Below are 26,569 nucleotides of genomic sequence, written 5' to 3' on the forward strand. Positions count from 1 at the left end.
TTATGTAAGGAGATAGTGGGAGTTGAGAGAATTAAGCACTTAGATTTAGATCCCTTTGTCTCTGTTTACAGGTTTGTATTGTCTAGACAAGAGTAAATTATTAATACTTGGTAGTTACCTAGTTTCTATTCTCAGTTCTCAACAATGACTGAATATTGTACAGAGTCTGAGTTCTTTGCTGTGATGCTGGAGACAAACCACTCAAAGTCCTCATGCAATACAGGCTCAATTGAGGCTTAATCTCTGTACAGCAAAAATTAATGATTTCTTCTTGAGATAGGCAATGCTGAAGTACTGTATTTACCTGCTCAGGCACTCAGCAACTTACTCTGCAAGCGTCAGTGTTTCCTGTTGTATTTGCTATGTGTTTTTCCCTTTAGGAAAAAAATCTACAGTTATGTGGCTCATTATTATATGTCCAGAATTACTTTAAACTTACTTTGATCAAATGGAAATAGGTTTTCAGTGGCAACACCCATGCTTTTGAGCATAAAGGTTTGACATGCAAGTGAAGAGCTGCATGTTGAAGGATACATGACAGCTAGTACCAATACTAGTCTTCTCAGAATAATGTTTATTTTGAAAAATGCAACTGTTTACCAAACAAGATTTTTCTAAAGGAGGTTCAAAAAACAGTGAGTCAGGCTTTCAGCTTAGTTTAATCCTTCAGTCTGTAAAGCTGTGAACTCTGGTTCTGTGCCTCTGGATGCTGCAAATGTGCACTAAGGAAACAAGGGGCAGGTTCTTGAATGTTGTACTGGAGTAATGCACAAAAAGTGCATTAAGGACAAAATGGCAATTAAAGGGAAATAGAGAGGAGCTCTAGAGAAGTATTCACGGGCAGGAAAGCAAATGAAGTTTAAGAAATATTTGGAAATTGGTGCCCTAAGGAGTCGCCTCGTGCTGCAGCCATGGCTTTAGGGCCCGAGGAGGGCCCGCTGCGGTGAGCGGGGCCGCGGTTCCTGTGGCGGCGGGCAGAACAGCAGGTTCCGGGGAACACGCACGGATGGGGACAGTCGGTGGTTAGACGCTGGTGCCTGCGCTGCGGTGCGGGTTCTTGATGTCTGACCGTGCGGTAACACGACGAGCTCGCTCGAAGACAGCCCCCTCCCACCCCTATCCTCGGCTGAACCCGGCTCCCGGACCTCCCCGGAGAGGAGGTAAAGCCCGCGGGGCCGCCCGCCTGCCACCGCGCCCCGCGGTGCTCCCCTCCGCCCGCCTCCCGCGGCCCCGCGCAGGGCAGGGGGCGCCGCCATTGGAGCCTGCGCAGTGCGGCGGGGAGCGGCCGGCCTCCGCCCTGGCCTGCCCTGCCCTGCCTGGCCCGCCCGCGGGGGCTGACAGCGCCGGGGATCGCCGCCCCGCTCCCTGCGGGGTGGCAGCGAGCAGCGGGGGCCGCGCCGCGCTGCGCCGCGCCACCGCCCCGCCCGCGCTCTGATGGGCCTGGCGGAGCCGGCGCCATGGCCGCCTTGTACCAGAGCGCGGACCCGTCCGCCTCGGCCTCGCCGAACAAGCTGCTGGCCCTGAAGGACGTGCGGCAGGTGAAGGAGGAGACCACCCTCGACGAGAAGCTCTTCCTGCTAGCCTGCGACAAAGGTAGCGGTCCCGTCGCCTGGCCCGGCCCGGCCCCGCCTGCCGCGCCCTCGGGGAGCGGAGGCCCGGGGCGCTCGCTGCGGGGGCCCGAGCCCGCCTGTGCCCGTCGGCAGCGCCCCGACCCCGGCGGCTTGGGCGGAGGGCGGGGGGTAAATCCCGCGGGTGCCCGCTCCTTGCCGTGCCCCGCTGCGCGGCTGCCTGGCCTCGCCCCAGCGCCCGGCTCGGGGGCGGCCCGCTGCCCCCCGCTGTGCCCAGTACCGGCGGGCGCGGGGGTCGGGGGGCATTAGGCCAGTGGCCCCTGTGTTTGTGTCGGAGGAGGTTGTAAGGTACCTTCTGCATTTGCTGTTAAAGAGTCTGTGAGCGTAGAGCTGGCCAGAGAGGCGGTGGATGCCCCATCCCTGGAAACAATTCAGGCCAGGTTGGCCGGGGCTCTGAGCAACCTGATCTGGTTGGAGATGTCCCTGCTCCTCGCAGGGGGTTGGACTGGGTGGGCTGTAAAGGTCCCTTCCGACCCAAACCATTCCATGATTCTCTGTATAGCTGTTGAAAAATTGGAGGCTTATCTAGACATGCCCAGAATGAGTGAGACTTGTTTGCTGTGATTTGCACCCATGATGGTGGGGTGCAAAGAGATTTTGATTTCTAAAATATGCTATTTACTTTAAGCATATATTTAGTTAACTTTGAGTAGAAACACGGTCTTAAATCAAACTGTTCTTAACGTTTCTGAGATGTAGAACTTGGAGATAGCCTTTTATTCATGTGCTGAATGGTTATGTGTATTTTAGGATGTAAGCATGGTTGTAGAAGCTGCTGTGTTTACATGCAGAGCTGTCTGGGGCCCTGTGTTTAGGTTAGTTCACAACCGCAGGAGTATTTCTGCGGTGACGTTAGCCAGCGGGCTGAGGAAGTTTGTTCTGGTGCTCTCTATGGCAGGATGCCTCACTGTTAGACAGCCAGACTGCCTGCAGCCGTGCTGCTGGTGTCATCTGTCCTGAAGATCAGACTGAGCCACAGCTTTCTCCCTAAGTATAAACAGAGGCTCAGGGAGCTAGAAGAATGTACAACAAAAAATGAAAAAAAAAAAAGTCTATATAACTATATAACAGCAAATTTAGTGCTCTTGCGGAGCAGTATGTGTTCTACTGTATGTGGAAATATTCTACACATACTTCTGTATGTATTCTACACTAAGGTCTTTGTCATGATCGTCTATATTGCAAAATAATTTGTTACCCTAGAAACAAAAATATTTCAAAGCTTTTATCTTTTGTCTTATGATATGGAGAAGACTAATGTGGCTTCTGCTCGAGGAAGATGCAAACCTGTTGGCAACATTGTAGAGATGGCTTCTCTGAGCCAATGGCTCTTTTGAACCAACAAGCCTTCTCTGATGAAGTTGAACTTGTTTCCTGTGTCTCAGAGGTTATCTATGAGCTATTGCCCCAGTTTGGAAAATACCCATGCTTTTGTGTGTGTTTATTTTTAAGATTGGAACTAAAGGGGTGGATTAAAGTACATGTCTTGGTGCTTTTCTGAAAGAGACCGCCTGAAATATCTTTAGTTTCCTCTCTGATGAGACAATGCTTACCTACCTTGACTTCTTAATTGTCTGACATATTCAGTGTCTGTTGTCAGCTATGGAATGTTGTCTTGTTTGATGGTAGCTGCTACTTACAATGTTCACATGCTTTTATTGCTTTATAGTGATGCTAAGTGACATTCCGATGTTCCTCGTGCAGGTGACTATTACATGGTTAAGAAACTCTTGGAGGAAAACAGCTCTGGTGAAATGAACATAAACTGTGTGGATGTGCTTGGACGAAATGCTGTTACCATAACCATTGAAAATGAAAACTTGGACATACTACAGCTTCTTTTGGATTACGGCTGTCAGGTATTCAACACATAAGTAATTGAAAATTGTCAGCGTAGTCATTGTTCTGTGTATTCTGCTCTGTATACCTTCTCTGTCACAATTTGGAAGAAAATAGAATCTGTCTTTATAGGCAGTTCAGTTCTTTTTCAATTTAGTAATTGTGAAAGTGTTTTCTTCTCACTTAATTACTTTTCTAATGGGCTTTTATTGGCATGGCAACTGTATAAATAACATTTTAACTGGTATTAACAAGTCTGAATTTTATTTTAAATGTTATTGCTGTTGCAGCAATAATGTGTACGTTATCTTCAAACAAAATAAAAAGCATATCATCAGAGTACATCACATTAAAAAGTGTAGAATGTGGATATCTCTTTGGCTGTGGAGTATAATAACTTTTTAAATGGTAGCACAGTTAGAAAAATACACCTTATGTTAGAAGATTTTAAGTTAAAGTAAGTATGTGTTTCTGCAGTGCTTTCTTGTAAAGCTCAATCTGTGCTTGATGGCAGAGGCAGTTCCATACCTTCCTTAACTATATGCAACATCTCTGCTGCTGCTGGGACAGTTGTAGCTGTGATGGCATACGTATGTAAGACAGTAAAAAGTAGTATCTTTTGTTAGATTCTTTTGTATTGGATGGAAAAAAAAACAACACGCTTTCCCCTCCCTGGATCTCCTTTTTAGTGGCAATAACGAAAACCATGTATTTTATTTTTAAAGTAAAAATTTGAATTTTCTGAAGTGAATTAAAAAGAATAATATGAACTGTAGGGAAAATGAAAAGCTTAGCTCAACTTAAGAGAAGTTTCAGAAGTAGTTACCAGCCCAGAAAAGAAAAAAAAATCTATGTTCCTAGATTTACTATAGAGCTATGAATGCGGGGCTGAAGTATCCCATATGCTTGAGTTGCATTACACAGACACTTGGTTGGAACGTTTTTAATAACCTGGTAAACTGCCCCTTAGAACTTGATTTTTGCAAGTATCCTGCATCATCTTTGCTGGAAAGTAATTTCTGCAATTGATTCTTCTGCTGTTTGTGCAAATTTTCAGTAATGCTATGCTAACTCCTGGATTTGTATCCTGATCATATGCGTGGTGATAATAGCAAACATCATTTTAGTACATTAAAAATAAGTTTTTAAAAATAAAAAAAAAATCAGTTTGGCTTCAGATTGACTCTTTATGCTGTTTCAGTTACTGCTGTTTTCACATATGACTTGTTTTCTTTCCTTAGTCATCGGATGCGCTTTTGGTTGCTATTGACTCGGAAGTGGTGGGAGCTGTTGACATTCTACTTAATCACCGACCAAAAAGATCCTCCAGACCAACCATTGTAGTTGAGTGTTGTTATTCCTTGATTTTTGGTTGGGGGGCTGTGCTATTGCACTCTGTGTAACCTTAGTGTTTAAAGCAATGTTCTTAAATTCTACGTCTTTAAGGTGATGGAATCTGGACATGAGGGATTATTTTTATAGCCTCTTTTTCTGAAAGGATAGAATACATTATTTTGCTTTACTGCCTGAGGAATCCAGTGGTTTTATACGTGCCAGGTGCTAATAGATGCCTAGTTAGTCCAGAAGACAAAAAAAAAGTAGAGTGATTGTAAATATTTTCTTGAAGACTGTTTGCAGGGTAATTATCAGCCTTGATCTATAACGAGTATATTCATATACTGAGGTTTCATAGATCTTTCGATGTCAAATCTTCACCTTGAAATTGATCAGTTGAAACTTATCTTGGCAATGCTCAAGTATCAAACTTTTAAAAGTTCACAAGTAGAGATGGAGGGAGGGAAGGAATAAAGCATTGTGTAACAGGGTACGGTACAGTCAGGATATTTTTACTATGCTTAGATAGTAAGTATACTCGTAATAATTTTTCCCAAACTACAGCAAAATACACTTTTTAATATCATGCATCTGTATTGGAGAAGATGGGTACTGAATGTCAGGCTTTCTGTGTAAATAAACCAGAAACATTGCAGTGTCCATTTTTATTTTTACAGTATTTATCTGAGAGGTGTTCGAATGTTGTTACAATTTTTTTTCTTGTTTTCATGTTATGAAAATAGGAAAATATTTTGAAGGAGATATTGAACAGGCGAAAAGTAAACTTACATGTAAACACCGTAGTAGAACTGTATGTAATAAATTTAGATACTTCCTACATTTTATTCCAGAAACTAATGGAACGCATTCAAAATCCAGAGTACTCAACAACCATGGATGTGGCACCTGTCATTTTAGCTGCTCATCGTAACAACTATGAAATTCTCACCATGCTGTTAAAGCAAGATATATCATTACCCAAACCTCATGCTGTAGGCTGCGAATGCACACTGTGTACTGCAAAGAACAAAAAAGATAGTCTACGACATTCCAGGTAAGACTTACCAGTCATAGACAATAATTTAAAAAATCTTGCCTTAATTCTCTAGTGTTGCTCGGGTCAGATTTGATGTATTTCCCCTTTCTCTTTAATGTGAGATTTATGAGTGGATCCCTTTAATATATTGTAGCCTTTACGGTAAGAGATGGTAGTTCTTGGGGGTGGGTTGTGCTTGGAAAGGCTGGTGGAAGGCAGTGGCTTTTTTTTTTAATTTTGGTTTTATACTCTTAGTCACTGTGCATGCTAAGCTAAGTGCCTTTCCTGTCTACCAGTTGTGTCACAAACATTCTAGCTGCCTTTGGCTTGGGAGCACAGGAATTATGCAAATAAAATTTTTCTTAAGTTAGTTAATACTTGGGGTTTTTTGAGCCAGAATGGGGAGGTGGATAATTCTGTATCCTGTTTCTAAAAGTGTTTCTGTAGCATGGATTGGTGAATGCAAACTAAAGACATTTTTTTTTTCTTTTTTTCTTCAGTATTTTTGAGAGTAGAAAGCTTTTTAATAAAGGTTCAAATGAGGAGAGGGATTTACCAATCTTAACGATATTTTGTCTGGTTAACTTGACAACATACTTGAAGGTTGAATACAATTTAGTATGTGAGAGTTGGGGTGAAAAATCACACAGCTCAAAGATCGTAAATGGACTGCAACTACACCATACAATTAATTATTATATAATTACTCCAGTATTTATCCAAATTACTAAAAAATAGGGGAAGTACTAAGATAATTGTTACTCCTATTCAGCTACTACAGGCCACATTCTGGTACCTGCAGTGGCAACATCCATCTGATGCCTCATGTCATTAACTTCAGTATGAGAAAAGCTGTCAGGGTATCCCAAACAAACAAACAATAGAAACATTTGAGATAACAGCTGCTAGTTTAGAACAGATAACAGACTTTGTTTCAGTGTTCATGAGTCACTGGTTTTGAAAGAGGAGAACAGCCCTTCAGATGCTTTCCTTGCATTGACTTTTTTTTTTTTTGTATTGCACATTAAAGCTCCCCACTGTTTTTAATTCAGTTTGTTAAAGTAGAAGATTGCCTTAAATGCTTTACTCCCCCTCTTATTTCCGCTTGAAGAACTATGAGAGCTACTGTACAATACTTAAAATGCCAAAATTTTACCAGTGCTGTTACCTTAACTGATGACCTTATGCTGATGTACTGATAACAGCTGCAGTAGTGAGGAAAAGAAGAGGGAACTGGTTTAGCCAATTTTTGATACTTAGGGATTCTAAGTATGTGAAGGACAGTGTCTTCCATGACACATCCTATTTAATGCTTGTAGTGTCTGATTTTAAGAAACCTGATTGTTTTGTCTTTCAGCTGACTGTTTTATGCAAACTTCTGGAATAGGTTCTGATTTGAAGCTGCTAATCGAATGAAATGTCTTCATTTTACTCCCTATTCTTTTGTTACAGGTTTCGTCTTGACATTTATCGGTGTTTGGCCAGTCCTGCTTTAATAATGTTGACAGAGGAGGATCCCATCCTGCGAGCTTTTGAACTTAGTGCAGACTTGAAAGAATTAAGCCTTGTTGAGGTTGAATTCAGGTAGGAATTTAAAATGCAAACCAACTTTAATATTTTTATGAAATTACATATGTAGAAATGTGTATGCATTAGAAAAGGTTTATTCTTTATTTTTTTTGTAATTGGAGTGTTTAAACTGAGACATAATAACAAATTATATTATATAATTTATGCATCATTAGCAGTAATTTTTACAGTTTACTTTAAATCCTTTTAGGTGTAGACAGTTCAATGTGTGTAGTTGCACCAGCTGTTCAAATTTCAGCTCTACTCAGGAAAAATTAGTAGAAATGCTATATGCTGACTTATTTCAAGATCACGCACTTATTAATCATATCAATATCTCATTAGTACTCTGCACTTTTTCTTTCCCTACATCAGAGTAGAAGTAGAATCATAGAATCATAGAATCATAGAATGGTTAGGGTTGGAAGGGACCTTCAAAGGTCATGTAGTTCAACCCCCCTGCAAGGAGCCGGGACATCCCTGACTAGGTCACGTTGCTCAGAGCCTCATCCAGCCTGGCCTTGAACGATTCCAGGGATGGGGCATCCACCACCTCTCTGGGCAACCTGTTCCAGTGTTCTGTAACTCGCATCGTAAAAAATTTTTTCCTAATTTCTGATCTAAATCTACCCCCCTCTATTTTAAAACCATTGCCCCTCATCCTATCGCAACAGGCCCTACTGAACAGCCTTTCCCCATCTTTCTTGTAGGCCCCCTTGAGGTACTGGAAGACCGCTATCAGGTCTCCCCGGAGCCTCCTCTTCTCCAGGCTGAACAGCCCCAACTCTCTCAGCCTGTCCTCATAAGAGAGGTGCTCCAGCCCTTTTATCATCTTCGTGGCCCTCCTCTGGACCTTCTCCAACTGGTCCATGCCCTTCTTGTGCTGGGGGCTCCAGAACTGGACACAGTACTCCAGGTGGGGTCTCACCAGGGCAGAGTAGAGGGGGAGAATCACCTCCTCGACCTGCTGGCCACGCTTCTCTTGATGCAGCCCAGGATGCGGTTGGCCTTCTGGGCCGCAAGGGCGCATTGCCTGCTCATGTTAAGCTTCTCATCCACCAGCACTCCCTCCCAAGTCCTTCTCCTCAGGGCTGCTCTCAATCCATTCCCTGCCCAGCCTGTATTTGTGCCTGGGATTGCCATGACCCAGGTGCAGGACCTTGCACTTGGCCTGGTTGAACTTCATGAGGTTGGCACGGGCCCACCTCTCCAGCCTGTCAAGGTCCCTCTGGATGGCATCCCTCCCTTCCAGCGTGTCGACGGCACCACACAACTTGGTGTCGTCGGCGACACTGTCCATGTCGCCAACAAAGATGTTGAACAGGGCCGGGCCCAGCACAGACCCCTGAGGGACGCCACTCGTGACCGGTCTCCACATGGACATCGAGCCGTTGACCACCACTCTCTGAGTGCGGCCATCCAGCCAACTCCTTATCCACCGAGTGGTCCGTCCATCAAACCCATGTCTCTCTAGTTTAGAGAGAAGGATGTCGTGCGGGACAGTGTCAGAAGCTTTGCAAAAAGTATGCAACACCTTGTTTATACTTACCTGACTTGTGCTGGGAGTTGTTCTGGTTATTGTTTCATAATTTTGATTGTAAGACTCTGAACAGCCCACATGTGTGTTTAAGTATATATATATATATATAAAAAAATGTGTATGTGTGTAGGAGATTTCATGCTGAAAATGCCCTGTCTATTTACTGAATAAATGCTCAGTGTAATACTATGTTTAAACTATGCAGATTTCTACCATTTTGAAACTTACCAGCACAAAAGCATATATTTTTTTCTAAGAACATGAAAGCAAATGTTTGTATGGGGTAAAATACTACTTTCCTAAACAACTTATGAATTTTCTGTTTTTATAGCTGATTGTCTTTCTTAGTAAGAGTTCAACTGTTGCATTTTTGTGATACAGCTTGGCACTATAGTGGTCTGTGTGCCAGGTGAGACAGCAAATAGTATGGTTTCTTTTCCTCTGTTTATTGTATTAATAAATATTATTCAGTGAATAGACTTTAATTTTCGGATAACAGGAATAAAGCAAACCCCAAAACAATTTCCCGTCCAAGTGATGAATTACCAGTGTCGTATTTTGTGACTACTGCACTTCCCCATCTCCTGGAAATAATTCTAAGCTTTAACTCTTTAGATGGAACTTACAGTATAAGAATTTGTATACTGTAATTCTGTTTCTCAGTTTTTCTCTGTCTAGTTGAGTTGCATGCTAAACTGAAGCGTAATTGTCATCTTATATGGGGAAACCTACTCAGAGTTGTCTTCAGAATACTTGGATCTTGACATATGACTGTTGGGCTTTTTGTTTACTTTATCTTAGCGTAACATACAATCCCGACTGAAAATGGATAGTCAATGATTTAATGAAAAATACGTGAGCAGTGTAATAGTGTGTACTGTTTCTGTGTCTTTCAGAAATGATTATGAGGAGCTAGCTCAGCAGTGCAAAACCTTTGCTAAAGATTTGCTTGCACAAGCACGAAATTCACGGGAGCTGGAAGTTATTCTGAACCACACATCTAGCGATGAACATATAGACAAGCGAGGGTTGTTGGAAGAGAGGATGAACTTAAGTCGCTTAAAACTCGCAATCAAGTATAATCAAAAAGAGGTTTGTCTTTGCAGTAGTTTGATAGACTTTTCATATCATATTTTGCTAGTAGTTAATTTAATTTATTGTTCTGCCTCTAGACATGGAAGTGGAAATAAACTTGCAAGAGTTATAGAAGAGATGGTAATACACAGGGCATCTGTATGTGAAACAGGGAAATTATATTGCAAGATACCAAGTATTTCTTCAATATTTGCTGTGGAGAAGAATGTAATATTTTCTGTATTGGAGTATAGACTACCACTGTTTTATGAACAGCTCTGGTAGTAGTAATTATTTGTTCAGATCCTCATTAAATCCTTGCCTAGGGAAGCATGGATCCTTAGGTGCCATACAGGATTTATCATCTTCTCACTTGTCATTAGCTGTTCAGCTTTGGCTCAGGCCTTGTCCATGGTGGTCGGCAATTATATTAGACCTGTGCCGTTATAACTGAATAGCGCCTCTGTTCCAGAATAGTAGCGCCTTTTTATGCCATCAGTATGGAACTTATTTCATGCAATAGCTCGTTGTTGTCTTTACAGCTTGACAAATTATAGCTCTAGTTTTTCTGTACTAGAAGAGTGGGTATTTGTGGGATTCTAGTACAAGGACCAGGATCAGTGAGAAAGCTTCCTTTCCATACAGAATCCATTTTCAGTTAGCATTTGCAGAAGGCATTATAATTCTGACTGTTCTACATATCTGGGCTTAAACTGTTCGTGAAACTTAAAATACATAGTGTTTAAAAGTCATAAGGTATAGTTAGAGAATGTCCTAGAACCAGCATTACACTTTTCTGGTATGTGTTAAACAAGCATACTGAAGTAATTCAGATGTTCTTCTGGTTTTGAGCATAGCTTGTTTTTACCACACTGGCTGGAGAATAACATGATTTTTTGTGTGGTATGAGGAGAGTATCTTTGCAGAATGTGTTTTATTCCAGGCAAGGTTACTATAGAGACCGTTTTTTGTAACGCATTCTAAAATGTGATCATAATATCAGGGTTCTTTTTGTTGTTACTTTTAAAATTCGATGACAAACCATCCTCTAGTGAAATAAATTCTTTTGTAACTCTGTGCAAGTAAGAACTTGAAATTTGGAACTACATTAACATAATATACATAATCGTCAGACCAAAATGATCTTCTTTTGAGGGACTGATAGAACATAGCTTACTCTGATTTAAAATTTACCCTGCTAAATGGAGCTATAATGATTTTAAGAACGGATATGTATAAAACTGCTTGGCCAATTTAGTCCTCATCTTGCAAGATGTCATGTTTTAGAATGTGGATGTTCTTGTCTTTTTCTGTTCGTTGGTAACTACACATAGTTTGAAAATAAATTTTAATAATGTAAATTACTAACCTGTATTAAGAAACCTGAGACTGATTTCCTGTTTCTTTTCTTTTTTTTTTTCTTTTCTTCCTGCCAACCCCCCCCCCCGCCCCTGCCTTACCTCCCTTCCTCCCTCTCCTAGTTTGTTGCTCAGTCAAACTGCCAGCAGTTTCTAAACACTGTATGGTTTGGACAGATGGCGGGCTATCGACGCAAGCACACATGCAAGAAAATTTTGACTGTTCTGACAGTTGGCATTTTCTGGCCAGTTCTGTCCCTGTGTTACTTGTTAGCCCCTAAATCTCGAGTAGGTCGAATAATTCACACTCCTTTTATGAAGTTCATTATTCATGGAGCTTCATATTTCACATTTCTGTTACTACTTAATTTGTACTCCCTTGTCTACAATGAGAATAAGAAGAATACAATGGGACCAGCCCTTGAGAGAATAGACTATCTTCTGATAATATGGTTAATCGGTAGGTATGATGTGAGTAGATTGGATGAGAATTGCTGGTGTTGATTAACAGTAACAACTTGAACTACCTTCTTATGAAATTAGCATGTAACTCATTGCTTGACCAAAGTTTACTCTTTGGCAGATAGTATTACAGGAAAAAAAAAAAAAACAAACACTTTTTGAGGAAGGGATGTGAAGTGTTAGAACAGTCTCTAGTTATCACAGAAAGAGAGGTATCAGGAACAAAATATTGTAAGATCTAACAGAAGAATAATGTGAATTTTTATTCAGAAGGACTGGTAGCATTCAGAGTGATGCAAGTGTGATTCAATTGCGCAGTAACAAATGGATGTAAAAGCTGTGTATCTTCCTAGACGTTTAGAAATTTGGATCTGAAAAAAAAAAATTATATTTTTATAACAGATAAAAGCCTCTCATTGACTAGTTTTCCTTGATAGTTTTCCTTGGTGTTAAGTGGAGGAATAAAAATAATTCAGCCATCACTTTAGATTTTTTTCCAATACTTTTTCATTAATAGATAGTTTTAGTTAGTATGTGGGTGGCCTAATCATTGTAAGTCAAACTTGTTTTGTTTTTTCGTCAGCCAACAATCCGTGAAACTTTTAATTTCTTCTGACTGTTTTTTTGCAAGAAGTGTGTTGGAGTAAGCATGCAGTTACAGTCATAAAATCAATTCCTGCAATATTTTCATTTCTATTTTAGTATGCTCTTACTGGGTAGAACAGGAAGATTCTGACATTTTTGCTGGACTAATCCAACTTTAAACAATTGCTGAAATTTAGGGTTCTGCAAAATCTCTTTCATAGTTGTAAACGTGAAATTTTTACAGCATTCTACACAGCTTAGGAAGAGAACTTTGAATATATACAAAATTACCAGTTCAGTGGTACATCAGCAGTAAGTAACAACTCAGTCTTTCATGGCCAATTCTGTAATGCTTGATTTGAAAAGCAATTAATAATACAATTTGGACTTGTTGCAGAGTTGGCGTATTGTTTAAAGAAAAAAGTGTGTGTTGTGTGTGTTTATGTATGCATATGTATGCATGCATACTCAATCTAATAAATTGAAGGTGTGCATTTACACATCCTTGTTTTAACACACAGAAATAAGTGTTATTTTCCCGTATTATAACTTCCAATTTCTGTATGTCATTGTCATTGATTACTGTAACTGTACCTGAATAAATGCATGGTAATTCTGGTTGATGCAGTAGAGGGAGCACAGGTATAATTTTTGTTAAGTACTCATGAACTTTTGTTTTGGTTGGGAATTCATAAGGATTGGGGATTCACATGGACTTGCCTACATTATTGTCTTCCATAGTCCCGTTAAAATACTTTCTAAAAATCAATGCAAAAATGGCCACAGCAGAATTTCTGACACTTAAAGTTAGCAGCAGCTTTTGTTTTCTACTAGATTAACTTTCAAAATAATGAATATAGTAATTTTTTTCTCAGTTATTGAGCCTAAATCATAAAGCATCTTCCCCAGCAAAATAAAGCAACAGAACTAAAATTCTTTTGTTTGTAAATAACATTAATTATAACATCTTCTACTTCTCCAACTCCTTTTACTGATTCTGTAAGGAGTTTAGTGTAAAATACCTGGTGATCATATCAAGAGGCACAGAGGTTCTGATTTAGAAGTATTTCCTTGGTTGGGAAGAAGAGAGGTTTGATAAGTCTTTTAAAAAACTGCACAGCACACTTTTTTATTATGGCTTCCAACATTGCTATAAAGCTAACTGAACAAATAAAGTAATGCGTAAATGTCTGAGGTTTTTTGTTTTGGTTTGGTTTTTTTCCTGTTCATTGGATCTTGCTCTTAATGGACCAAAGTTTTAGCGAAGTTGCGAAGTCCTTAAAGCTGAATCAAGTCTAACAGTCTTAAACTACCGTTTAAACACATGCTGCCTTTCTTCTTGTCCTAAGTATAGTAGTGTACATCTGAAGTACTCAAAAGAACATTAAATAACTGATTATTCATAGAAATCAAAGGTGCCATTATAGTTCATCTAATAATCTTTTCAAGTTTTATAAAAATGTCAAGTCCGTAACAGACATTCAGTTAATAAAATTCTTAGCAACTGTCTGTTTCCATACGACTAGACATGGTTAACTGTGGTAAAATTTGGTTTACTATAAAGATCTTGAATATTTCAGTTTATGTTACTCTAAATTAAACTTCTGATTTTTGCAGTCTTAAGTCATGGTCTCTTCTCTGCTGATATTATTTAGTATCAGGGTACAAAAAGATTCTACTTTCTGGATCTTTTCAGTAACAGTTACTGAGCTGATTGTTCTTAAAAAATATTTTGTAATACCTACATACTACCTCAAAATACTTGATACTTCATATAGCAATGCGATGCTTTCTATAGTGCTTTTGGAAAAAGCTGAAAACTTTCCATTCAGAAAAAGCATTTCCATTCTAGCCCTCTACCTTTATTTAAATTTGACCTTCTCCTGTCCAATTTTTCTCCTATTCATTTCATCTCGTGCGCTTTTTTAATTGGAGAATGTGTTTCTTAGTTGGAAAGTAGGCTTGAAAAAGTTAAACGTCTTCTTGCCTTATGATTAATGCTTGTAATCTAATCTAATGCTTGTAGTAAATTTACTTAATTACTCCACTTCTTTCTCTTTGCTAAAATGACATTTACAAAAGCCAGTCAAAAGTGCTTTAGTTGGAAGAGAGTATCTATTCAGTGCAATGGCTTGATTTGCCTGTTGATTTTTCTTTCTTTTTCCCCTGCAGGAATGGTGTGGTCCGATGTTAAAAGACTCTGGTATGATGGTTTAGAAGACTTTTTAGAAGAATCTCGTAATCAGCTTAGTTTTGTCATGAATTCACTGTATTTGGCAACTTTTGCTCTCAAAGTAGTTGCCCATAACAAGGTGAGCACCCATCTTTCATAGATGCAAAGCTCCTCTGGGACTGACTGGGCAAATGTAATTTTAGCACATTGCTGCAAAATATGTGAAGATATCTTATGTGTGGTATGTTAGCAGTAGGATGTTGTAGTTAAATGTACTGCATCAGTAATAGCCTACTATGTGGATACAGTTCAGGCTTCTGAGTTAAGTACTCTATGTGCTATGTGCCATGTAGTTGTGGAGATCTCTGGTCTTACTGCATCCTGAGCTTGAAAGAGAAGTTCGAGAGGGAAATGGAAGTTAGAAAATGCATCAAGACATGTCCAAGTGCTTGGGGACCCCAAACCAAAACTACTAGCTGGTCTTCCAAATGGCTTGACTTCCATTTGGGACAATCTCCCTGTACAGCTCATCTGATTTTACATTTGAGTTTGTCTGATTCCATAGATCAGTACTATGGAGAAAGCTAATAGTAATCTCTCTTTTTTGATTGCCCAGCGCTTTTTTGTTGCAGAAAGTTTTATTTAGCTTTTGATTACATGTGCTCAAATGTCATAGGTGGTTATGGGATTTTTTAAATTGTATTTGGTTTCGTAGGGTTTTTGGGTGGTTGTTATTGTTGTAAGGAAAATAGCCCTGAGACCGTAGAGGAGCCCTGTCTTTTCTCTGTGAAAAGCCATCTGGATTTGATTGAAGTAATAAGTTTTTGAAAATTATCATTCCCATTCTGTTGCATGTGTTGTTAGCCGCACAGCATATGGCAAGCTGCCAGACCAATTCCATATGAATATTTTACCAAAATTCAAGCCAGTGCAGTAGCACCATTATTTTGTATTGCAAACTGTGAGCTGACAGCTGTCTGGCAGTTGGGAGGGAAATAAACTGGTTCATTTCTTCCCAACTTGGTGTTTGGCTCGTTTCCCTATCCTTGCATTGATTCAGAGGCTGGTAATCATTTGGAAAGAAAGGCTCCATTTCTTGGAAAAAATACGGAGAAAATACCATGTTGGGCTGCCTTCACAACCGTTTGCTTTGCAGTCAGCACGTGTCTGTAGTAGTAGTTCCTTTGCTGAGATAAGAGGCCTGTGCTGCTAATTTCAGTTGTAACTTTTTTGAAGATGCAGGACTCCTGTTCTATGTAACAGGCACGTCATGGCTTTTTTTGCTGTTTTTATATGGCAAAATTATTTTTTATAGCTTATAATTTTTTTAGAAAACCAAATTAAAATGGTTGTTTTACTTCTTAGGTCCATATTATAGGCACTGAAGCTGTAAGAAAGAAAAGAAGGGTTTCTGTAGCAGAAGGATTTGTACACATGCAATTCCAATGTATAAAAACATTTTTGTCCCTGATTCTTGCCATCTTTGTGCAGCACAATTTCAGGCAAGTTATTTTAAAGCTGCTTTGAGTTCCTCATTTTTTTAATGTTCGTTTTGAGAGAGCAGAAGCTGGTAATATAAATGCTGAATGTTTTAAGCAAAGCTGGAATCTGTGGATATTCCATGAACAGTTGAATGGTACCTGGTGGATATACTTCAAGGGTGTGTTTACACCAACAGTTTACTTGTGACTTCCATTCTCTGTAGTCATTCATAAAATCTATTGAAGGAATCCCTGGCCCTAAGTCTTTCTCAATCTTTCTAAAACTGGTTAAGACCAACTGTCACCACATTGCAGTTGCATGTGTACATTAGTTTTCTTTGCAGCATTTTAATACTGGTTTTGACTGAGGCCTGTTACACTAGACAGTGCACATGTTTATGAAATACAGAGGTTCCCGTTTCAACAAACCATGCAAAACAGAGTAGAAGGGAAATCAGAACATGATTTGTTGAGCAAGTGAGTGGCAGAGCTAGGTGTTCAATTTAAGTAATCTGATTTCTGGCTCCCTCTGGAATGGGTTTTAAAGTGTCTTTGTCTAAAAAAACGTGAGATATCTGAAAGAGGTAAGCCATCTGTGAATCGTATGTGCTAATTTCTTTTATGCTATTGCCTGTTTTGGAGGTAGAAGTAGGGAGTGGTGCACGGGTGCATTTCTCTATTTATAACGTCAGTGATCTCAGTTTGTCCTTTTTATATTGCAGTTTCATGATTATGCTGAAAGGAAGGACTGGGATGCATTCCATCCTACGCTAGTGGCCGAAGGTCTTTTTGCTTTTGCTAATGTTCTTAGTTATCTGCGTCTATTCTTCATGTACACAACCAGCTCTATCCTGGGACCACTCCAGGTGAATATCATAACTGCTGAAGAAAATATTAAACTTGATCTTAATTTGCTGTAAAGAGTTTTATTGAAAAGAGAAGAAGAGGAAATTAAAGTAAGAAAGTAAAAAGTAGAAAGAAGTGATATATCGTATTGAAGTTTTGGTTTTTTAGTCTCTCGTGTAAAACATACTGGTTTAGATTGAAAAAGGTAAGAAAAAGAATGGAAGATCTGGTGTAGTTTACTTTCTTATAATATTTTTTCCATCATAATTTTACCTGTACTGTCTTTGTTTTCATCTGTTGTTAGCTTAACATACTGCGTAAGTATCTGCAGTTTGAAAACTGTAAGGATTAGGTTCTTCCTGTAAAGTTGTATGCAAACGGTCATAGAATCATAGAATCATAGAATAGTTAGAGTTGGAAGGGACCTTCAACGGTTATCTAGTCCAACCCCCCTGCAAGAAGCAGGGACATCCCTGACTAGATCAGGTTGCTCAGAGCCTCATCCAGCCTGGCCTTGAACGTTTCCAGAGATGGGGCATCCACCACCTCTCTGGGCAACCTGTTCCAGTGCTCTACAACTCTCATTGTAAAAAATTTTTTTCTCATATCTAATCTAAACCTACCTCCTTCTAATTTAAACCCATTACCCCTTGTTCTATCACAACAGGCCCTACTGAACAGCTTCTCCCCATCTTTCCTGTAGGCCCCCTTGAGGTCATCCTAACTTCTTATCTCTAAAAGATGAATGAATGAGATGTGTAGCAAGAAACAGCAGTCAAAAGCCTGTAGTTGGGATTTAACTTGGTTTTGTGCAATTAATTTAATTTTCTTCTTCTGATTTGAGAGCAAACATGGAGTTTTCTACTGAGTTTATGCCATATACTAGTTTTTTGTTAGTTGGTTTATTTTTTTAAGCACAGATCTTCTTGTCTTAGTCTTGGTGCTGTTCATCCTGATAGACCCAAGGGTGCGATATGACACTAAACAGGAGGTCTGGTACCTTTAGGGGTAGGGGAGGGAACCTGGACTGTTATTAAGACATCTCATTTAGGATGCAATTACCTCTCCCAGTCCTTTTTAGATTAAAAGGAGGAGGAAAGATTCTTTCTAAAAAGTATTGTGAGTAGAAGTCACCTCCTATTCCACTAGCAACATATTTTTCCCTTCTGTGTTTTTTCTGTTCAGCTTGAGTCCTCAGCACTGACTGATTTTATTACTTTGCCAGTGAAAAGCCCTTACAAACTAAAGCACCTGTTACTAAAAGCATCACTTACTGGAAAAAGCTTTGTGTAGGTGTACTTCCAGCTTCTCTGGCCTCGCTTCCTGGGGGATTCATGATGACAGATCAGACAAGTCACTGCTTTCTTGTACCAATGATTTCTTTTTTTCCTGTGTTTGTTTGTTTATTTTGCCCTGATGGTGATAGGATTTAGTTAATGTAGGTGGTTGTCAGTATCATCACCAGGTTTGCAAGTGTCTGTTGAATGAAAAGACACTTGGAATAAAGAGGGTAGTCATCCAGTGATTACACTGATCTAATTTGCCCTCTTTTCTAGTGAACAGGACTAATTTTTTAAGAGCTTTATGGCAAAGAGGATGGTCTTAAAGGATCTTGCAAGAAACATTATCACTACTAAACATAAAGGCAGAATAAATATTTGGAAGCAGCACTTTTTTTTTTTTTTAACTCTTGCTCTGTGACTAGAGCTATACCAAAGGAGATTCTGAAGTAAATAATTTTGGCTCAGATCACTAGGTCTCTCATCAAGGCTTTAGGATCTAGCTGAAAAACTCCAGTTTGAAGGTTCAGCTCATTTTAATGAGTTGGAGTACTTAAACATTCTAAAACAAGCAGCAAGATTTTGTTTAATATAGAATAGTCTTTATTTTAAAAGAAAAATAATCACTTGTTAAATTGTTTTTTTTAAAAATAATCCTAAAAAGTACTTTAAAAAGAATGTTTATTGCTCTTGTAACCAGTTTAATATTATTGGAAGGTGCCTGTTTCTCCTCTCAAGGTTTTGTTTTTGTTTTACTTCTTGGACTTTTCTATCTAGCTGTGACTGTGCTGCTATTAATTATTTTTATATTTTTTCTTTATACATTTTAAGATGGAAGTGTACTTGCATACTTTGAAAAAAATACTGAAGCCTTGATGTTGCAGTTAGCATCAGGCTTGTTATACACATTTATTGAACACTGAAGTCTCTCCACATTTTAAAGAGATTCACTGTTTAATGTGCGTATTTATTTATGTCCTAGGTCTTTCACAAGTTTTTTATTAGGAGGCTATGTTACGAAATTTTCCAGGTAAATAAAAACAGTCAACAGTCACCCCATTCAGTGGCACACTGAAGCTTATGTTATTGCTGTTGGCCAGTACAGCTTGTGCAACAATTCTTACAGTATTTTCTGAAAGTAGGTCACAAAGTTCAAATGGTGGTAATCAAATATAGCATGGAAACCCAACAGTGTGGAGCGGGGAAAGGCAGTTACTATGTTCTCTTGGCTATTAGGGCTATTTTTAAGCATGCAGTTACTTTACTTACTGATCAGTAAAACCTATTTTAACACAGATTTGCAAGTTGACTATGTGTGGTGGTTTTTTTTTATTAACAGAAGACAGAATAATATTCTCCTGGATTAGACCCTTAGATTTCAAATGCTTAGAAATTCTGAATACTTAAAAGGACTAGCATGACTATATGAAGAAAGCAACTGGTATTGGGGCTGTGTTATTACGCTCGATTCCAAACCAAATAGTTTTGGGTCGTTTGCACTTTTTGTGCATTCCTGCTCTGTCTCTCTCTTGCCTGAGAAACAGTAAATGTGGTGGTGGTGTTTTTCTTTAAAAGGATGGATGTGATGAAATAGTTTGGGGATTACTTTCATCCTCTGACCAAATGAAATAATTACTGCATAGCTCTGCCTATAGTCACAGATTCTCCATGTTCATGGCAAACTCTGCAAAGAATCAGAGAGAATTTACTGTGCAGCAAGGGTGGGTCCTCAGTGAGATTCCAGCAGCATGGGAGGGAGCAGGAGCTGGCACTTCATCTCCCTGTACTTGCAAAACCTGACCAGTGATACAATTCTGGACTATGATTTGGTACAGATTGTGGTTCATATAGGATTGGGTTTTCCAGACACTGATTTATACAGAGGTTTAGATTTACCAAAGGCCATTTTACATATTTGCATTCTTTATAATAATACTTTGTTCTCTGAAGAAGTGTATAGGAAGAGAAATTTAAATGCTACAAACAGTTTATGCTATGTCTGTGTAAAAGTTTGTGCTTAGAACAAAAGCAAGTCAGAGTCTTCTCTACATTGGAAAAATGCACAAGCATTTTTTTTTTTTTAATGCTGTATTTGTACTGTCACAAGATTCTGTATAGGATATTTTGAAATGGAAACTATCTGAATTTAGTGTCTTATCTTCACCCTTCAGTTTATATGTGCTTACACATTGTGTATATTCAAAAACTTATATAAAACATACAGTGAATTAATTCTGTGTTCTGCAGATGAGCTACGGTACACTACATGATTCCAAATGTTTTGTTTAATTCAGTGTCCTTCTTAAGTGTTTTCTTAGCTTTCTGTGATGGTATTTATGTTCAAATGCATTTCATTTACTGCTTTTATTTATTGACCTGTGAGTTTCTTATTACCATTGGTATTACAAATTAAGAATAAGGTTAAGGTTGCTTATGGTTAAGTGAAACTTATGAACTGATAAAGTGATGTTAAAACTACTTAAATTTTCCTTTATTATCTAGAATTTTTCACTGAAAGATAGTACAAGGGTACCTCCTGATTTTGAGGACTGTTTAACATCTTACATTTTAAGTTAAACCTTTAAAACATAAATAATTTTTTTTTTCTTGATTAGAGGCTAAAGGAGAGAATACAAACAAAAATAACTACATGTTTTACTAAAATTGGCAATAAATCTGTTTCACAGATTTCCATGGGGCAGATGTTACAAGATTTTGGAAAATTTCTGGGCATGTTTCTTCTTGTCTTGTTCTCATTCACGATTGGATTGACACAACTTTATGATAAAGGATTTACTGTAAATGAAGAAAAGGACTGTGCAGGGATTTTCTGCGAACAACAGAGCAATGACACATTCCATTCGTGAGTTTGATATCTATGAAATAGCTGTATTGTTCTAGCCCTTAATTCCTAGTAATTAAACAAGACTGGAATTTTTCACTAAACTTGAATTTACATTAAGTAAACTCACTTTAGGTATTTGCTTTACCTAACCAGGTTTCTTTTTCTTGTTTTTGTAGGTTTATTGGCACATGTTTTGCTCTGTTCTGGTATATATTCTCCCTGGCACATGTAGCCATCTTTGTCACACGTTTTAGCTATGGTGAAGAATTACAGTCTTTTGTGGGTGCTGTTATTGTTGGTACCTACAATGTGGTGGTTGTGATAGTACTAACTAAACTCCTTGTGGCAATGCTTCATAAAAGTTTTCAGCTGATAGCAGTAAGTGGTTTCTGATTAATTACCAATAATTGCTGTCTGTATCGTTTATTTTATACAAATTTCTTCCTACGAACTGTAGACTAATCTACAGACCTCCATGGATGAGCTCTGTCTCTGAGCTGACAAGGGGCATCTTTCCTTCAAATATGAAACTTTTCTTTACTTTGATCCAAATAAAATGGATACTTTGCACATTGAACATGTGCAAGACTTCAGCCCTCTGGGAATTAAAGACTTTCTTGATATTCGAGTCAAGATGCTGTTCTTGATAAGGTGTGGTGCTTGAGCATTTGATAGGGGCTTTGTAACTTCATAGCTGAATTTTGTATTTACACTAGAGTACCTAGTGTATCCAAGAGATATGTTTTCTATTTTAATTATTTAATATTAGTATATTAAAACACGTTTATTTACATACAATATAGTCTATATGTTAAAATAGTATATAATCAAAGTTAAATAATGGCCAGTTTTCAAGATATGAGAAGATAGAACTTAAAAAATAACCTGTTAATATTTTTGCTTCTGATCTCTGTTAATGTTTCTGATGCTTTAGAATCATGAAGATAAGGAATGGAAGTTTGCTCGTGCCAAGCTTTGGCTCAGCTACTTTGATGACAAATGCACACTACCTCCACCTTTCAATGTTATTCCCTCTCCCAAGACTATCTGTTATCTTTTCAACAGTCTCAGTAAATGGATCTGCTCTCATACATCAAGTGGCAAAGTGAAACGTCAGAACAGCCTCAAGGTAAGAAATTACTGGGAAAGCTGTAGGCTCTGAAGCTGGAAAGGTGCTGCTTGCTAAAATGAATCAGCACACTGCTGTATGAATTCTGTAGGGACTATAGAATAATGTGCATAGCAGCCAAAATATAAATAAATAACTGTTACCTGTTTCTCCTTAAGTAAGATTCTATTAACTTCCCGTTTGGGGAATTTCAACCCCCTTCCCTCCAAACCCCAGTTCCCCCAGAAATAATCTGGAAAAAATGCTCTGATTGATTGAAACTCATGGAAACCTCAAGGAGATATGTGCCAATCTCAAAAAATGGTGAGCTTAGAGTATTCTTGGGGGGGGGTAATCTGTTTTAAAGATATTACAGAAGTGTCAAAATAAATAACCAAAAAGGATCGCTGAAGCCTCTCATTTTTAGGGGGAGGGATATTTTTTGTTGTTTTTAAATAAACATTTTTATTGTACCCTTTAATTTTGCACACTAATTTTGCGTCTTCTTGCTGACAAAAATACCATTATATAAACTAAGTTAAAAGATTTTATGGAATGTGCGTAGAAGCGTTCAGGATTATGGAACTCTTAGTTGCTCGTAGGACGATTACCAAGCCAGGTAGATTAAGAACTTTCAGTTTTGCTGGTACATCAGATTATAATAACGCTATTTACATGCATTGTATATTTGTATGCATCAGGATGTGTCCATAAAGTGGGTGTGTTATATGTAATTGCATACAGGCTTTAGGGCTCAAAAATAACTTTTCCATAGTAAGTGTGTAACATTTGCTTCAAGGAATGGAGAAATCTGAAGCAAAAGAGGGATGAGAATTATCAAAAGGTGATGTGTTGCTTAGTCCACCGTTACTTGACTTCTATGAGACAGAAGATGCAAAGCACGGATCAGGCAACTGTGGAAAACCTAAATGAACTGCGGCAAGACTTGTCAAAATTCCGGAATGAAATGAGAGACCTGCTTGGCTTTCGAACTTCTAAATATGCTATGTTTTATCCAAGAAACTAAGGCCTAACTTTTAAACAAAAAGTGTGTACTTTTAGATACCCATAGGTGAAAATGGTGACCTAATTCTGTTGCCAGAACAAATAGAGAAGACAACTATTGCACAATAATACATTTGAAAAAGCGTTTGCATGAGTTGCAGCTAGATGTGGAAGTGGTGGAAATAAATGCAAAAAAAAAGATACAGTAATTTTCTTAAGCTCTTAATCTTAGTATGTATATAAAGTTTGTATATAGGATTTTTTTATGTTCCTCAGACTGTGGCTGTCAGGTGTCAGAGCTTCATAACTAGCACAATGTGTTTCTTTCTATTTTTGCTGTTTGTTCCTTTTTGATACTTGTTTTTCAAGTTGCAGGAGGAGATAGGCTTTTTAAAACAAAAATCTAGCCTATGTTTATTTTTAATAGAAAAGTCAGATATAGAATAATAGGAAATTTCCAGCACAGTTGGAAATTATGTTTAACTGTAGGTTACAGTGCATGCGAAGGCTGTATGGCTCTGAGAGAGGCAGTTCTAGTGCCAAGTTTTGTATGTTACCATTGACTGTATAGTAACATTTATAGAATAGAGAAAAATCAAATCATCAAGATTATTCCCTTTTGCAAGAACATTGAAATTTTGAACTCAAAATAGACTGACCATTTCTTGAATGTTTATGGTTATATGTAAGACAATCAATTCCTGCTTGGATTTATCGGCGGTGCCTCAAAAGTATATTTTACTATACATATTAAGATTGGGAACAGAATTTTAAAACTAACTGGTGAACTTTTAAATGTTGACTATCTTGCGTTTTTGAAATCTGAATTCTAAATTAGTTGAATTATTAAAACCTGTGATTTAACAAAAATGAGGTGGAGCATGTGAGTGCTGTTGTTTGCAATGCTGAACAACTCCTGTGAAATGCTGTACACTTCTTTCTGTGAGATCATACGGTGTATCTGGTCATTGGACAGGTGTTGTTTAGGAAGGCTTGCTTCAGACAGGTTTTGCATATCCTACTTTAAACTTGTCTGTCGTTTTTCCTTTTCTTTTTTTTTACCACAGTTGTTGCCAAGCTAAACATTTTTTTTGTGTCAAGAACACTATGTTTTGTGAAAACATGTGATTTAACTTTGCTTACAATGGACAGTAAAGGGCTTTGTGGATTTTCTGTGCTAGAGGGTCCCATTTAGCTTTATATGGTTATATATAATTCAAGTTGACAAATTGTAATGGAGAAATGTAAGATTCTTGTATTTTTAATTACAAAATAAGTATATTTATGACAGCTAAAGGATTGATTGACAATTTTACTGTTATGATGGTGCTCTTCTAGAATGGTCTTATGTCCAGAAGGCGCAGGTAGCCATAGTGGTCTTTGACTACAGGTGATTTTGGGAAATTGATAGAGTGGAGGCTCACATGAATGTTTACTTTTTTGAAGGAATTCTTATAAAACTCTTTCTTGTAAAGGTCATATATTTTCTGTACTATGAAATTCTGTATATCTCAACTAGGGTTTAATACTCTGCTTCCAGAAGTCTTATAGTATAGTGATATTCTAAGTCTGTTGGCTTTTCATGTGAATAAGAAGCTAACCTCCTGTGTTCAAGCAGAAAGGATCACTGAATTTTGTATTTGGGCTCAGATCTCATGTTTGAATAAGACACAAACATAAAAACTGTGTGCTGTTTATGTTATGTATTTCCAAGAAAGGAAGCAGACAAATAAAAGCTCTTTGAAAAACATGATTGTATTAATATTAGTTGTATTTGAAACACAGTACATCAGGTACCATATTGAAAGTCATTTCTTTGTCATGTTAAGATAATAAGTTTAAGGAAGGTAGCTGGTATTCATGTGTTATTCCCTTTTTTCCTTATGGAACCATCCAGTTAAGTTCACTTAAATGGCTTCACGCAGTGCCGTGAAGTGATCCCCGAGCTAGTTCCAGACAAGCTAGACTGGATTCTCGATGCACCATTAGCTGCTTGGCACTCCCCTCACGCCAGTTAGTGCTTCTGGGAGGCTGGGTCTGTTTCTCTGTGTGAAGCAGCATGCTAATGCAACTATTTCTAATTGCTTTTAATATGTTAAGCAGAGTCACTCAGAGCTAGCTGGGACATTGTCATGTCGCACTGTGTTCTACTACAGCGTGGGTGTGTCCTTAGGAAGAATTGTCGTATTTCAAGGCACTATGGGGGGGTTGGATTGAAACCGGGGGTTGCAGAGATGTAATTTGTCCCTGAAATACTGTAAAGTGGTAGATAGCAGAGAGAGGTTTGCTGTCTGTAGCACCTTAGTTTATGACACTCTGCATCTCTGCTGTGTTTGAAAGCTGTTGCAATCTTCCTATCTACATGGCTGTTAATCAATACGGAGGGCGTTGTACCATTTAGTCACTGGTGTCTTATCACCTAGATTTTCCTAGCTCACCTGCATTACACACATCATCATTGCTTTCTCATTTGGCAATTCAGTACTGGTTGTTCCAGAAGTATTTTGCAGATGTTGGCGCTCTGAGATCCACCTTACACACACTCACAGAACAGTTCATGCACAGAGAGAAAATATTTGGTGTCTGTGATACTTCTTTAAACTAGGATGTCAAAAAAGAAGAGTTTGGAGAAGCTAGAGTTTACTTGATTATAGGATTGAGAATTTCTTTGTACAAATTATAGTGCAAGTCATGAAAGGACTAAGTGGGGTTTTTGAGACTACTGACAAATGGTAATCTTTTTTTCCTTTCATGTTAATGTCTGTTTTGTCTTAGAGCTAACTTTGCCTTAATGAACGAAAAATGGAGATGGAAATTTTCATGCATTTTCCATTTGCAGCAGAAAGGTCAAAACCATTCATTACTGAAAGCTTACTTCATGCTCTTGCTAAACTATGGTTCTGACTATTATTTCAGTTGAAATTTTAGAAACTGTATTGCAGTTAAATAATTTTGATTCTGTTTGGTTGCAGGTTGTATTTAAATGTCTGAAGTTTCCAGTACCTGCATTGGCTTTTAAAACTTGTAATAGTTGTTACTTATGTTTTGTAACCAATTCTTACTTGAGAAAACTGGCATTGCTCTGTGTTTCTTTACGTCCTGGTTTCTCTTCCCTGTTGAAGAGCTACTGCTTGTCAGTGCTTTGATTTGAGAAAGAAACTGGTCTAAAGGGAGTGTTGAGAAGAGCAGGCAGGAGCTTTCCTTACCTACCATTTGGGAGAGGAGCAGGCCGCCAGACTCTTCTTGCCTCACTGAAAAAAGCTGCATGACAGATGGTTATGTCATCATAAATAAAAATAGATTGCTGTAGTTCGGGACAGTTCCGAGCATCATTTCCACATTGCTTCTCCCTAGGCTGCTGCTGAGAAATGCCGAGAGCACTGTGCATAAAACCCCTTAATCTGC

The 26,569-nt window shown here is 38.4% G+C and overlaps 1 protein-coding gene across 2 annotated transcripts; it reads left to right on the plus strand.

Annotated features, from left to right (window-relative positions):
- Window positions 1–1,303: 1,303 nt before the first annotated feature.
- Window positions 1,304–24,912, plus strand: TRPC1 (transient receptor potential cation channel subfamily C member 1). Of its 2 annotated transcripts, XM_086754313.1 has the most exons (13): window positions 1,304–1,593; window positions 3,333–3,487; window positions 4,709–4,810; window positions 5,654–5,856; window positions 7,291–7,422; window positions 9,844–10,039; window positions 11,503–11,839; window positions 14,599–14,738; window positions 16,803–16,946; window positions 20,894–21,069; window positions 21,228–21,429; window positions 21,986–22,180; window positions 22,959–24,912. In XM_086754313.1, exons 1-13 carry the CDS (start codon window positions 1,458–1,460, stop codon window positions 23,184–23,186), a joined length of 2,346 nt encoding a protein of 781 aa, XP_086610439.1. In that variant the 5' UTR covers window positions 1,304–1,457; the 3' UTR covers window positions 23,187–24,912. The 2 variants fall into 2 exon arrangements, with proteins under 2 accessions (XP_086610439.1, XP_086610440.1); XM_086754314.1 differs by lacking the exons at window positions 1,304–1,593; window positions 3,333–3,487; window positions 4,709–4,810; ... (4 more) ...; window positions 14,599–14,738; window positions 16,803–16,946 and adding an exon at window positions 18,159–18,293.
- The last annotated feature ends 1,657 nt before the right edge of the window (window positions 24,913–26,569 follow it).

Source organism: Chlamydotis macqueenii, chromosome 9 (assembly GCF_036417535.1).
Source record: "Chlamydotis macqueenii isolate bChlMac1 chromosome 9, bChlMac1.mat, whole genome shotgun sequence".
In the NCBI taxonomy this organism is placed as follows: Eukaryota; Metazoa; Chordata; class Aves; order Otidiformes; family Otididae; genus Chlamydotis; species Chlamydotis macqueenii.